The sequence below is a fragment of the Protopterus annectens genome, chromosome 1.part1 (assembly GCF_019279795.1).
Source record: "Protopterus annectens isolate FY-2018-M chromosome 1.part1, PAN1.0, whole genome shotgun sequence".
Taxonomy (NCBI): domain Eukaryota; kingdom Metazoa; phylum Chordata; order Ceratodontiformes; family Protopteridae; genus Protopterus; species Protopterus annectens.
Genome location: NC_056726.1, coordinates 1,758,596,482 through 1,758,612,603, shown reverse-complemented (window position 1 = coordinate 1,758,612,603; position 16,122 = coordinate 1,758,596,482). Strand labels below are relative to the sequence as shown.

The following is a 16,122-nucleotide window of genomic DNA, read 5'->3' as shown; positions in this document are numbered from 1 at the left end:
AATTTCGAACCGCACTCCGTCGACTGTACTATCGTCGAACACGGAAGTTCGAAAATGGGAATGTCGAAGTCAAAAAAACAATCTAGGAATGGGTTTTAACATGGGTCGAGGTAGGGGAGATGTTTGTAGTTCGGAATAATACTGAACACCTACCTCGACCCATGTTAAAACCCATTCCTAGATTGTTTTTTTGACTTCGACATTCCCGTTTTCGAACTTCCGTGTTCGACGATAGTACAGTCGACGGAGTGCGGTTCGAAATTTTTATAGTAAACCATATTTGATATATATATATATATATATATATATATATATATATATATATATATATACACACACATATAGGTGGATCTATTCAAATATACTGAATGACCCATGTTGACACAAAAACTGGCAATACTACACATGTTAACATGCTACTATGCATCTGGTGAGCAACACTCTTGGTGCATACAGAACAAGAAACACACAAAAAAACCTCATATTTTTGCAGGGAGCAAGGCCCCTGGACCGCCACACGTCTGATGATTATATATACTACTGCACAGTTCTTGGGGAAAGGGTATATTTCCCAAACCCAAGAATCATCTGATCTCACACACCTGTTGACCATCTGTTTTGTTGACCAAATTCTGTTGATTAAATGGATATTAACAAAATCAACCTCCACAAGGAAGAGTAAACCTGTCTGGTGGATATCTGGAATAAATAAACTATATAACAAAAGGAAAACAATTGCTGTCCAGGACCAAGAAGAAGCAGGTGCCCAATTGGAAGAAATCTCTCCTTAACCTGAACAAGCAAATAAGAGCACTAGTGAAGTCCTCTAAAGCCAACTTTGAGTGCAAATTGGCCACATCTACTAGAGACAATCATAAGGCCTTCTACACATATGTCTGCAATCTCAAAGGAAGCACCCAGATCTGTTCAGAACTGGTGGTCAAAGACACCACCTATACAAATGCTGTATATATAGCCAATCTACTGGCTGACAGATTCATTGAAAACTTCTACCCTCTGTCCCCCCATCAGTAAATCAGCACATTCCCAGTACCTGTCCACCACCCCTTATCTCTAGGGAACAAGTCATCACTGCCCTCTCAAAGGCAAAAAATACAGCCTCCGTGGGGACCCGATAACATCCCAGGCTGCATCCTACATGAACTCAGGCATGAACTTGCAGCACCATTAGGCACCCTATTGAACCAAAATCTGAGTACCAGCATTGTCCCAGCTGAGTGGAGGGCAGCCACTGTCATCCCCTTTACACAAAGTTGTAGCATACACCGATCCAGGAAATTACAGTCCCATCAGCCTAACTAGCCTGATCTGCAAGGCCATGAAATGTATTATCATGGACTTCTTTAACAGGAACATTGGCAACCCCCAAACACTCGACCCCACACAGTTTGGCTTTGTCAAGGGCAGGTCATGTCTGTTAAATCTGGTTGACTTCTTTGAGATAGTCACCAAAGCCATGGACGAGGGGAAGATGGTGCACACCGCCTACCTTGACCTGGCCAAAGTCTTTGACACTATTCCCCACTCAGGCATAGTAGATAAACTCTCTCAATTAGGCATCAATCCATATGTTACCAGATGGGTAGCAAACTGGCTTACTGATAGAACCCACCTAATCAAAATAGGGGAAACCACATCAAGCAGTAGACCCATAATGAGTGGTGTACCCCAGGGATTGGTCTTGGGGCCTCTGTTATTCGGGATATATTCTATGAGATGCAGGCTAAATCCAGTGGGCTATGGCTGGCCAAGTTTGCAGATGACTGCAAGCTGGGTGCAGTCATTAATTCCCCAGGTGATGTGGACGTCCTCCAAGAGGGTGTCACCCAAACAAATGACTGGTGCCAGAAACATGGCCTCAAGCTGAATGCCAAAAAATGCATCATCATCCCCTTTGGGGAGATTGATGTTCCCACATATTATCACATTAATAACAATGTCCTAAGTACACAATCATTAGTGAGGGATTTGGGCACCCAGGTTGATAGCAACCTGACTTTTGACCACCATGTTGCTTCTGCTGTATGGAAAGCTTTCTACATGGCCCACCTCATAAGTAAGGGTATCTCATCCAGGGACAAAGAGGTCATAACATCCCTGTATTCTTCACTTATAAGGCCAATTATTGAGTACAACACCCCCTTTGGCATGTATCTCGCAAAGCATATGCAACAGCTGGAGAGACCACAGAGGTTCCTCACCAGGAGAATCCAGGGCCTCAAACACCTACCCTACACAGGCTAAAAGCCCTGTCCCTCTACTCAGTTTCATACAGACTCCTCAGAGGTGACCTCTGTCTGACATACAACGCAATCTCAGACCCTGCCTTGATGGGACTGTTGCATATCCGCAAGTCAAGCTCCACTTGAGCAACCTTTATGCGTGACCTCAACCTGGTCTGTGATATCAAAAAGACTTGTTGGTGGGACAGATTTGTGTCCCAGAGACTCCCCCATCTGTGGAATAGTCAGAGTACCTCATTATTCCTTTTTAAGCACAACCTGGAAAACTGGATGGGAAGCAGAAAATACACTTCTGGGATTCCACGTGTCCCTCCTGGACAGGGGCTCTGGGTGCTGACTTGTCTAAACATGGGCTAAACTCTTGGCTAGGCATATAAGGGCCTCAGGGGCCAGTAGCCTAGTAAACTGCTAGACAGGGGTCCAGGGAAGTAAATAGTGTGGGAAGAAATAGCCAGGGAATAGTTATGGCTAGGCTTGTATAGGCCGTAGGGTCGATAGCCTAGTACCAATGTATGAACCTATGAACTCCTATGATCCTATTAACATCGTTTGACAAAAGCAATGGATAACATATCTATGTATCTATCTATCTATCTATCTATCTATCTATCTATCTATCTATCTATCTATCTGCCTATCTTATCTATCTTTCTTATCTTATCTATCTTATCTATCTTATCTTATCTATCTTATTTTATCTATCTTATCTATCTTATCTTATCTATCTTGTCTTATCTATCTTATCTATCTTATCTATCTATCTTATCTTATCTTAACTATCTATCTATCTTATCTTATCTATCTTATCTATATTATCTATCTCATCTATATTATCTGTCTTATCTATCTATCTATCTAATCTCTGACTCCTTTCCTGAGATTCTGTTTCTCTTCTGTGTTCTGTTCATACTGTTTGTATTCATCAGTGTATCCGCACCATATTATTGGTATTACAACTGCTTGCTTTAATGTAACATACTTTGTAATGCATATTTATTCAGTTGTTAATGACATAATTTCCTCATCTGTGAGCCTGTTTTTAATGGCAACATGGGAACAGTGTCTAGTAAGGCATTTGCAGGTAGAGGCTCAGGGAATCAAAACATGTACTACAGCATGAAGTTTTTGAGTAGCTCAGAGCCTCAGTCTTTTGTACTAAACTTTCACTTCTAGCCCTTTCACTTCAGTCTTTTTTTTCTGTTTCCCATTATTGTTATACTAGATGCTATCAGATATGCATTATTAGCATGATTTGGAAGCATCATGCCAGAAAATTGTGTATGCGTTGCTACATTTGTTGATGCTTTGTATTGTATGACAATCTTTGGTACATTGTAGTATTTCTATTTTAAATGCATTTTGCACATTTTGTACTTACCTTTTTCATTGTGTGTTTCATGCAGTTATATGTTCACAAAAGGATCTTCATACTGCTTTATATTTTTCAGATTGTTTGTATATTGTTTTTCTCAAGCCATTGGTGTAAATGAGATCCACTTTTCTGAAACTTCTAAGTTATCAAAGTGAAATAATAAGCAATAAAATTAGTCTACCATCATACAGTACCATATTAATCTGTTTTGATGTGCAGGATTGAAGTAGATATTTACCTGTTTATGAAAATTTGGTGGTATGATGCTCAAGACTGAAGCAGATCTATATTGCCTTATGAATATGTGGGGTTGTTTTTTGATATGTAACCTATTTTGTACTATTGGTATAAGGAAACACATTTTACCACTAGCCATTAATTGTCTCTTCTACAGCTATAGTACAAGCTACTTTATATATGTAACATATACCCCTCTGTTATTTATTTTATTTATTTATTGTATTTGTTTACCAGGAAAGTCCACTGGGCCTAAAAGAGACCATTTTCATTGAAGGCCCAGGGAGAATAGCTCTAACAAGAACATAGATACAGACAAAATATAAATATTAATTGGTGCAGAAGTAGAAACAGTGTTACAGATAGTAAATGCAGTAACATATACAGAATATACACATAAAAGCAGGAATCTAATTTGTTTGATTACAGTAATATATACAGAAAATATAAATTAAAGCAGAATTCAATTAATTCAATCAGAGTGGTATAAGCAGAGATACATTAATCACTATTATTGTACCAGTATCAACAAGTGAAGATAAAAATAAATATGGAGAAAGTATCATCAGTCACTAGTAGCAAAAGACATAGGAGTTTAGTAATCATATAAGAGGTTAGGTTACAGAGCAGGAACATAGCCAGGAAGAGTTGAGATGATTTTTCAGCATTTGTTTGAAGGTGGTGGTGCTGCCTGTGTTTCTTATAGAAGGTGGAAGTGAGTTCCATAGTTTGGTGATAGTGAAGGAGTAGAGGAGTTGGCCAGCAGGTAAGGTGCGCTTTTCTACTTTTAGAAGTAGATGATTTTCAGATCATAGATGCCTGCTGGGATGGTATTTTGCAAGTAGAGTTGAGAGAGCAGGACAGTCTGTGGGTCTGTAGATTATTTTGTGCACTTACATTAGTTGGGTGAATGAGAGATAGTAGGGGAGTTACAGCCATCCTAATTGTTTCAGTGTCTTACAGTGGTGGAATGAGAATTTGGCCTTGGTGTCAAATTTTGCTATTCTGTTGTAACACATATCAAGTTTGGATTTTGTAGAATTTTGGATATTAGTGAGGAGAGGTTCACCGTAAAGGAGAGAGGGTAATAAAAAGGTATTTGCAAGGGTTTGTCTAATAGAGTGGCTAAGAAAGTGTTGGTGCCTGTAGAGCATACCAAGCTTTTAGTGTGTTTTTTATGTTATTGTTTACATGTAGGTCAAAGTTAAGGTTTTCATCTATAATAATGCCTAATAATTTAGTGTGTGGGACAACGTCTATAGTGGTATTATCTTGGGCATGTATAGTGAATCATTTTTTTTATCAAATGGAGTGGTTTTCTTAGGGGTACAAATTACTAGTTTAGTTTTTTTTGGATTTAGGGCAAGATGATTGTTAAGCATCCAAGATTCAGTAAAGGGGAGGGCATTCTGGGTAATTTGCTGGAGGTCAGAGCTGGAATTATTGTAGAGTCATCAGCATACCGGATTACTGAGCATTGTGGAAGAGTGGTGTCAAAGTTGTTAATAAAGATACTAAATAAGAGAGGGTGAAGTATGGAGCCTTGGGGTACCCCTGTGGAAGTATTTAGGAAGGGAGATTAAGATTGTTGCATTTGGTGGATTGCTGCCTATTGGAGAGATAGCTGTTGAACCATTGTAGGGTAGGGGGAAAATGTGGAAGATGGATAGTTTAGAGAGGAGGATAGTGTGAGAAATGGTATCAAAAGCTTTGGAGAGGTCAAGGAAAAGTGAAACAATTATTTTACCAGAATCCCGTGTCCGGTTAACTGTATCAAGGAAGGATAGGAGGGCGGTAGTGATGCTGTATCCTGGTTTGAAACCATGCTGAGTGGGTGATATAATTTGCTTTTCAAGCAGGTGGTTGAGGAGTTGGGAATGGATGCATTTTTCCAGTATTTTAGAGAGGGATGAGAGAATTGCTATAGGTCGAACGTTTGTGGTGTCTGTGTTGGTGCCACCTTTGTGTAAGGGAAGAATGAATGCTTTTTTCCAGATGTCTGGGACAAGGGATTCTTTAATAGATCTGTTAATGAGTATGCTGATGGGATATGCTATAGAGTTTGCTAGCTGCAGGAAGTGTGGGGGTAGATTGTCAGGTGCCAGAGTACAGGGTTTTAGCTTGGATTTTAGCTTTGTTTTCCTTTTTATACTTTCAAATTTATTTTCCCATTGATTTTAATATGCTGTTTCCAACTTGTTTTCTAGCATATTAGCACTATTAATGATAGATCTTATTGTGAAAGTGTTTGTCATAATTCAGTGAGGGATTTTTACTATTTTGTAGATTTTTTTTAGTATTTTTTGTTATTTGTGATGTTATGGAGGGTGTGCATTTTCTTTCTTTATGATTTTATGTTAGTGTTAGTTTTGATCTAATCAAGAGAAAAGTGGGGGAAGGAGTTAGTCAGTATGCTTTTACTAGTTAAGGTTTAATTTTGCTTATAGCTGACATAATGGAAATTATTTATTTTTAAATCAGACTTTAATATAACAAGAATTTGAATAAGAAAATTGTATTATAATACACATCATGCATAAAATGCCATCTTATGGAAAGACAAGAAAACAAAAAAAAATATTCTATTATAAAATAAAATAACAATAAAATAATATCCTAGAAAGTTATTCATCTATAGACCATTCATTTAGAAAGATACACCAATATTTATTTAGTCAACAATATAATGATGCTGTCCTCAAGGCATTACATAATTAATTACTATGACAACTAAATTCCAGTGTTATATCTTTAGAAAAAAAAATCCAATGACTAAATATACATGCCAACAAAATGGTAACCATATGCAAGAGCTATGCCCATTCATCCTGGGTCAGTTTTGAAATGTGGCATAATACACCTAGACCTCAGAATTCATTTTTCTGTAGAAGAGGGATCTCTTTCCTAATAGAATAGGATGCTGCTGAGTAAGCCTTGGTTCAGAGACAGGATACTGCAGGGGTGACCAAATTAAGTGTAAGTAAACATCTGCATCGCATCTGTCCCACATCTCCAACAGCTACCCTGCAATGAAATGTGGTACCAAAAATGAAGCTTCATAAAATGGGTATAGTATGAGGGATCGACTGTATTCCCATATTTCTTCAATACAACTGTATTTAACTATTCACCAGGTTATATTTGGACCTATAAAAGCTCCTCCCAGTGGAGGCAGTTACTCTGAAAAGCTGAGTTGCTATATTAATCAAGAAATGTATATAAAATTGACAAAAGGTGGGGTTTGCTACTCAAGTGACGCACAGCTACAGTTATCCCACTCCACAAGGGGGGATTCACCTTGGATCCTGGGAACTACTGTCCCATCAGTCTGACGAGCCTGATCTGCAAGGTCATGGAATGCATTATCATGGAACTTATAAACAAAGACATTGGCAACCTTCAAACACTAGACCCCACCCAGTTTGGGTTCGTGAAGGGCCGATCTTGTCTCCTTATCTTGATTGGCTTCTTTGAATCAGTCTCCAGAGCTGTGGACAAGGGTAAGGCGGTACACCCAGCCTATCTGGACCTCACCAAGGCCTTCGACACCATCCCCCACTCTGGAATCATAGATAAACTTACTAAGCTGGTCATAAATCCCTGCATCACTCGATGGGTTGCCACCTGGTTTACTGACAGAACCCAGACTGTAAAAGTAGCCAACTCCAAATCCAGCTCCAGACAAGTGACAAATGGAGTACCTCAGGGTTCAGTCCTGGGACCGCTCTTGTTTGGCATCTACTTCTCTGAAGTACAGGCCAACAATAAGGGACTCTGACTAACAAAGTTCACAGATGACTGCAAACTGGGAGCCATTATTGAATCCCCAAATTATGTGGATATTCTACATAAGGGCCTTACAGAAACAGATGCTTGGTGCCAGAGCCATGGGCTCAAGCTTAATGCCTAGAAATGTATAGTTATCCCCTTTGGGAAAAAAACATGTACCCATGAATTACCATATAGCTGACAATACACTAAACACAGAAAGTGTGATGAGAGACTTAGGGACACAGGTGGACAGTGGTCTCACCTTCGATAACCACATCGCCACAACAGTCAGGAAATTCTTCTATGTGGCACACTTCATCACTAAGGGCTTTTCATCCAGGAAAAAGGAGGTCATTGTCCCACTGTACTCATCCCTCATTAGACCCATTATAGAGTATAACGCCCCATTTGGTATGTACCTCACAAGACATCTGCAACAGCTGGAAAGGCCGCAGAAATACCCCACTAAAAGAATCACAGGCCTAAAGCAGATGCCATATGCTGACCATCTAAAAAAACTCCAGCTATACTCTGTGGCATATCATCTACTCAGAGGTGATCTCTGCTTAACATCCTAGGTCAGTCAATGGTTTCCTCTCCAGTCCAGCTGGTGAATCTGGGAACTTTGAGGCAATGTTACAACTGTCTCATGTACACGGACAACCCTCTCCTCCTCCAAACAGGTTCAAATATATGTGAGAGATGCAACTATTAACCAAACTGGAGGCTGAGCTCTCTCATCTCAAAACTGGTGTAACCAGTCAGGAGGAGAAGGTAACCTCACACAACACAATTCCAGTATCACATAGTCCCACCACATCAGCGAACCAAACACATAAATACATAAAAACATACTCGGAGGCTCTAAATAAAAATCTACCTAAGCAACAGAGACCTCCAAAGCAGACATCCAAGCAAACGCTACCTCAAAACAAAACACACACAACACATAACCCACAAAGTCAGTGTGCCAAGCAGCCACAGCCCTTAAGGCTGAATAACACACCTGATACTCTTGTTATAGGAGACTCTATTGTCAGACACACTGATGTCCTGCTCACCAGGCTGTATAAAGAGAAGGTCACGGTGAGCTGCCTGTCGGGTGCTAGGATCCGACACATAACGCAAGCACTCAGGTCACTCCAAAGCAAATACAAATATGACTCAGTCATTGTACATGCTGGTGTGAATGACCTGAGACGTACCTCCCTGGACTACATGAAAAGAGACATAGAGGAGCTCTCTGATCATGTTGCCCAGGCTGGTATGACCCTGACCTTGAGCAGCATCGCATCGTACCCTCACCTAGAATGATGCCACAGTACAAAGTCAAAATGATCGATTTTAACAATTGGCTAAAATTTTGGTGTCATTCAAAGGGGATCCAGTGTCTGTCAGCCTGGGATGACATGCTCGACAAGCCACGTTGCTTCGCTAGGGGCGGCTTGCACCTGTCACCACTGGGCTTTCGGATATTGGCAAAGGCTCTTGCCACCCCCATAGTGCCTTTTTTAGGCAAGGCTCAAAAGTCAAACCCACCCCCATAGACAGCACAAGGAACAAGAAACTAAGGGTAATGCTGCTAAACGCCAGAAGTCTTAACCTCAAGATGCACGCACTCAAAGCTCTCCTCAGTATGGAGAACATCGATATCTGTGCAGTGACAGAAACCTGGTTCAAGGCTCCAGAGAGCACCCCAGCACTACCAGGCTATACCTCGTATCATGCTTTTCGGCCCCAAAACCCAGACCGAACCACAAAAGGAGAGGGAGTTTCCATATTTATCAAGGATATCCACACCTCCAGCTTAGTGGCATTGCACAAAGTATCGGAGACCATCCATGTGCAACTAACAGTGGGCAAGACTGCTTTTCAGTTTATAGCATCCTACAGACCACCCTCTCAAAGTCAGGAATCCCATTCGGCCTTCCTGAAAACATTGGAGAACATGAAGATCTCTCCGAACACCATTATATTGGGTGACTTCAACTACCCAAACATTGACTGGGAGCACTACTCAAGCCCCAGCACCTTAGCCCAAAGATTCCTGGAAATTATAAACTCAAATGCTATGGAACAACTAGTCACCACTCCCACAAGAGGGACAACATACTAGACCTGATCATTACCAACATGGGGACTCTATGCTCCACACCAGAAGTATATCCCTCATTGGTAAGATCAGACCATAAATTAATTTCACTGGATGTCCACATCCGACCCCACCCCAGCCCAGAAAACCACAGTGAAAAACTTCTCAAAAGCAAACTTCTCACTTCTCAAAACCGAAGTGGAATCCTTCAAGGCCCCAGGGCCAGTGGAAACTACAGCCCAAACTGCAGAATCCTATATAAATGCATTCTACGGACATCTCCAGGAATGCATGGATCATGCTATCCCAAACAAAACCAAGACCCAATCATCCAAAGGCAGGCGTCCAGTCTGGTGGACCCCTGCCATAAATAAACTGTACAACAGAAGGAGGAAGCTACTACATGATAGAGCAAAATCCCTAATAGGGAAGGCATCTCTGATCAGTACTAGCAAAAAATTATGATCCCTCATAAAATCCTCCAAGGCCAGCTTCGAGAGAAAAATTGCACAGGACACCAAAGACAATCATAAGGCTTTTTCAGTTATGTTAGAAACCTGGGATGCAACTCCCAGACTTGTTCTGAGTTGATTCTAAATGACAAAAAATACACTGAACCCACAGACATCGCCAATATCCTGGCAGACAGGTTCAGTGCAAACTTCTCCCCTCCCCCAAAGAGCAAGTATCTATCCCGGCAGAGGGCTGCCTCCCAAACATCTCAGATGCTCAGGTGAAGGCTGCCCTCTCCAAAGGAAAAAACACTGCTTCCATGGGACCAGATGGCATCCCAGGTTGCGTCCTACATGAACTACAAGAGGAACTAATCCCTCAAATAAAACAGCTATACAATCTCAGCCTCGCTACAGGATATGTGCCCACAGAATGGCATACAGCAACAGTGGTCCCACTCCACAAAGGTGGAGCCTCTACGGACCCTGGAAACTATCGCCCCATAAGCCTGACTAGCTTAGTCTGCAAGGCTATGGAGAGGATCATCATGGAGCTCATAAACAAAGACATCGGCGACCTACAGACACTAGATCCTACCCAGTTCGGCTTTGTCAAGAGCAGATCCTGCCTTTTGAACCTGGTTGACTTCTTTGAAACAGTCACCAAAGCCATAGATGAAGAGAAGGTAGTCCACACAGCCTATCTGGACCTTGCAAAGGCATTTGACACAATACCCCACTCGGGCATCATAGATAAGCTATCCAGCTTAAATATAAACCCCTATGTCACAAGATGGGTCGCAAACTGGCTCAAAGACAGAACCCACAGAGTGAGAGTTGCTGGAGCCATGTCAGACTTGAAACCGGTCACAAGTGGCGTCCCACAGGGTTCTGTCCTGGGACCACTCTTTTTCGGTATATACTTTTCCGAGGTACAGGCAAACGTGAGAGGACTATGGCTCACCAAGTACGCAGACGACTGCAAACTGGGCGCCATAATCAACTCTGCAGCTGACACAAACATCCTTCAAAAAGGTCCCACAGAGACAGATAACTGGTGCCAACGCCATGGTTTAAAGCTAAATGCCAAAAAATGTATAGTCATACCCTTTGGCAAAAACAATGTGCCCACAAATTACCACATAGGCGGAAACCCATTAAGTACAGAGAAAGTTATTAGGGACCTGGTGACCCAAGTTGAAAGCAATCTCTCCTTTGAAAACCACATTGCCAAAGTGGTTAGAAAGACCTTCTGCATAGCCCACCTCATCATGAAGGGTTTCACATCTAGATCAAGAGTGGTAATCGTGCCCCTTTATTCATCCCTCATCAGGCCCATCATAGAATACAATGCTCCTTTTGGGATGTACCTTACCCGACACTTGCAGCAATTAGAAAGACCCCAAAAGTATCTCACCAAGAGGATCAAGGGTCTCAAACAGATGCCATATGCTGCTCAGTTAAAAAAACTCCAGCTCTACTCAGTTGCATATCGCCTACTTTGAGGCAATCTATGCCTGACATACAAAGCTATGTCAAATCCAGAATTAATGGACATGCTCCACCTCAGTAAATCTAAATCCCTTAGAGCCACACGCTCGAGGGACTTGAACCTCAGCACAGAAATAAATAGAACTTGCTGGAGGGACAGGTTCATAACCCAAAGGCTCCCTTCGCTCTGGAATAGAATTCCAGTTCATGTGAGGCAGAGCACCTCACTGAATCTCTTCAAGAAGAATCTCGATAAGTGGATGGGGGATTGTAGGTTTGTCCCAGGGATTACTCCCATGTCACTATTAGACAGAGGCACAGTAAACTAAACCTTAAAAAGGGCACAGTATACTCAAATCAAGGGTTGGCGTAAGCCATACAGAATCGGGCTAGGCTTATAATTGCCCCAGGGCAGATAGCCTAGTATGAACCTATGAACCTATGAACATACAAGGCCATGTCAAACCCTGAGCTGTTGGACATGCTCCACTTAAAGAAATCCCAATCCCTCAGAGCCACACACTCCAGGGATCTAAACCTTGTCATCACTATGAACAAAAAATGTTGGAGGGATAGGTTTCTGATCCAGAGACTCCCCATACTCTGGAATAGATTGTCCATACATGTCAATCAGAGTGCCTCCTTGGCCCTCTTCAAAAGGAACCTTGATGATTGGATGGGAAATAGGAAAGTCACCCCGGGGATTATGTCAGTCGCCATGCTAGACAGGGGTCCAGGGAAGTAAATATTGTGGGAAGAAATATCCAGGGAATTGTTATGGCTAGACTTGTATAGGCCCTATGGCTGATAGCCTAGTACCAACCTATGAACCTATGAATCTTTACTTAGATAATTAATATATACAGTATGTGCTTTAATGCTATTCTGACTTAGACTAACTACAAATATTGTCTTCATTATACAAGATGACCCAGAAGAAAATATCACAATCTGTCTAGTTTACCCAATAAATTGATTACCATTAGCACGTATGTTAGGGTTTGCCCATATATTCACATGCACTATAGATTCATAGGTAAGTACTAGGCAACCTGTCTGCAGACCTTTTCAAGCATAGCAAAAAAAAAAATGTTCAGAATTTCCCTCTAGCCTGAAAGAGGGCAAGGCAAGATAGACTGAGAAGGAGAATTTAAAGTTGCCTATACAGTTATCTAGGTTAATTTTGAAAGTGTCAAGGGTGCTATTCTGCTTGATATGTAGTAGAAGTTTGTTACAGAGGTGAAGGATACACTGGGATATGAATATATCATGTCAACATGACTTACTTATATACTGATGAACATTTAGTTCCTTTAATTGATTATTTGACATACCACTAGTTCTGTGAAGGAATATGAGATCAAATAAGTTTGAATCATGGTTGACCATAGCTGATCATGAAGGCAATGGCAAATCATCCTACATGCCAGAAAATGGAAGACCTGGTCTTCAGTACTGCAGGAATCCTAGATTCATCTATGCCTCCTTATTTAGCAATGCTAGATTGTAAATAAATCAAGCTGACTTTGTGTAGCAACCATATTGGCTGTGGTTTTAATCTCACTGATACAAAGTGAACCATATCTGCTGCCCCCCATATCTAGGAAAATCTGGCAAACCTATATCTCCATGTTTTTAAAAGAACATTATCTTGTTTTCTTGCTAATTTAAGGTGTTTATTATGCCAGATAATGCTCATATATATCTTTTGCAGTTTTAGTGTGAAAAGATGGCTTGGTAGCCGAATAATTCATTATGCTATAAGTAAGAATTTTGAGAGCAGAGATATACTTAAAATGGATATCATGGCCAAGAGTGTGAGTTTAATTTAGATCACAGACTTGTTTTCTTTTGGCTGTCAGATAAGATTTGGGTAAGGTTTAGTACTGGCATCTTCTTTAATAATCATATATGCATGATAAGTGGGAAAAGACCTGTCTTGCTCCAATTGACAGAAAGACCAGAAAGACACCTGACTTCATTGAACATCACTACTTGGAGGTGCATTTGCCAGTTAGCCACCCATAGTACACAGTCATCTGCAAGCCATATAGTCATGGTATCCTATCCACCCTGGATAGGAATGCTCAAGTGACTTCCATGTTGCATGGCACAGAGACATAAAACCTCAGAAAAGGTGACAAGAACATCCCTGGTGAGAACCTCTAAGCAGCCGAAAGCACTTGGGACATGTTGGCAATAACCTAATCCAGTGGTTTTTGGGTATAGCAACTGACACCAGTATCTGAAGTTCCCATAAATCACAACACTTTTAAATAGCAACTGCATAAAGTCTGGATTAATGTGTCTATATTAGATGATCGGACTTTTAAAAGTTCAAACGTCATATGGTTGACACCATATGATCGAACTTTTAAAAGTTCTAAAATCTAATAAAAAAAAGAAACACAGAAAAAACCTACCTGAACATTTTAACCCCTGCACCCCCCCCCCAGCTTTTTAAATATGTCAACTACGAGATCACACTACTGTGCAGGAAAGGGAAATCTTCCCATTCTGCACTGCATGGAGATCTCCATTGAAACGTTCAAACTTTTAAAAGTTCGATCATATGGTGTGGTGTGACTTTCAAACTTATACATGTTCGATCACGTAATATAGACCCACATTAATAGTGTCAATGACCTTGCTAAAGTCAATAAACAGAGCTGTCCTATGTATATTACTAAACATCCTAATTTCCTGCACTTTTCTAATGAGTTGCAAGAGCACAATATTCCTTGCCTATGGTGGATAAAGTCCTAATGTGTATTGCATACTAAATTGCCTCCCAGTCTCATTTCCAGAATATTGGCCAGTATTTTGGCTTCAACAGGCATTAGTAAGATTGGCCTTTAGCTCGATGGCTTTAACTGGTCATTCCCTGTATGTCACTGCAACATTCCTGCTCACATAAAATAATGCATGCAGAATTGCTGCTATGACCTCCAAAATACCTTTATATATCTCTGCCATTAGGCAATCTGGCCTGGATGCCTTACCCACTTTTAACAATAGAATCACTTGTCAATTTTAGCCACTGTTATTCGAGCATTTAATTTCTCTTTTCGTTGATTTTTTAATACTAGTCAGGTTATTTTTGTCTCTAAAATACATCCATTGCTCATCTGGGACCTCAGCTTCAGGCTGTTATAACTGTTCATTGAAGTGCATCATGATTGCACTTATCCCCTGTGCTATTTGTTAAATCGTACCCACTCTATTTTGCAGTGCTAAAATAGGTTATGTTTGTTTTCTCTCTCTCCCTGAGGTGCAAAACTAATACTTGGGAGACCTGATTTGTGTAAACCAAGTTCACATATTCTTTCCAATTCCTGCTGCTTGGTAATAACTCAGATGCTTAGTATCCAGTTTTAAGCTTTGGAGTTCCACATAAAAATTTGGGTCTTTACACAAGTTGTGAAACTAACACTTGGTAATTGTAAAAATGTACTTTTCATACCTAATTCCCCTGGATTTCCCTCCTCACTATAGGATCATAGGAGGTTACTAGGCTACTGGCCCCAGGGCCCTTACAAGCCTAGCCAAGTCCAACCCATCTTCCCAAGGGTGTCTGGTTCAAGCAGACACTAAAGTCAGCGCCTATTGCTCCTGTGGTGAATTTCCAGTTACCCATCCAATCGTCCAAATTACACTTAAAATAGGGCCAACGAGGGGCTTTGTTTAACATGAATAGGAAGCTTGTTCCAAAGGTGGGGCGACCTGTGTGAGACAAATCTGTCTCTCCAACAAGTTCTGTTGATAAAACATACTAGGTTAAGGTCCTTTAAGTGAGTGAGCCATGTTCTATTTGGCTTGGGAATGTGCAGCACTTCCATAAATGCTGGGTCAGAGACTGCTCTATATGCAAGGCACAGGTTGCCTCAGAGCAGTCTGTGTGGCACAGAGTAAGTTGACAATGATTTCAGTCTGTATGCATGATAGATCATGAAGACCCTAAATTTTTTTGTAAGGAACCTTTGTGGTCTCTCCGGTTGCTGCAGGTGTTTGGAAAGGACTCCTAATTCTTATTATTATGCTTTTCTTCCTTTTATAGACACCTTTAGGCTCTTTAAACGAGTTGAATAGTGATGTTAAAAAGCAACTGGTTTGTTTATGCAACACAATCAAGGCCTTCTTGTTCACAGATAGAATTCACAGTGACGTAGCCGTCAGCATGTGCCATATGTTGTAATGGAATACAGTTAACAAAGTGAAAGTTCTTTCTTCTGTGTATTTCTTAACTGTTAAAGAATGTTTCCATCAAATATAAAGAGCCAGACTTGCTTAATGACATTGTATTGAAATGTTCTTCCTGTTAGGTGTTTCAGAAACGTATTGATGGTTCTGTGGATTTCTACCGTAAATGGGAAGCATATAAAAAAGGATTTGGGAACCGTCTGTCTGAATTCTGGCTTGGAAATGATAACATTCATCAACTTA

At 40.8% G+C, this 16,122-nt stretch overlaps 1 protein-coding gene across 1 annotated transcript in view; it reads left to right on the top strand.

The window, feature by feature from the left end:
• The window catches only part of LOC122812068 (ficolin-2-like), a 228,680-nt gene that overhangs the window by 115,628 nt on the left and 96,930 nt on the right, over nt 1–16,122 (top strand). The window contains exon 6 of the mRNA XM_044084335.1: nt 16,002–16,122. This exon is cut by the window's right edge and continues 9 nt beyond it. Coding sequence (XP_043940270.1) covers nt 16,002–16,122 — 121 coding nt within the window. The remainder of the gene's footprint in view (nt 1–16,001) is intronic.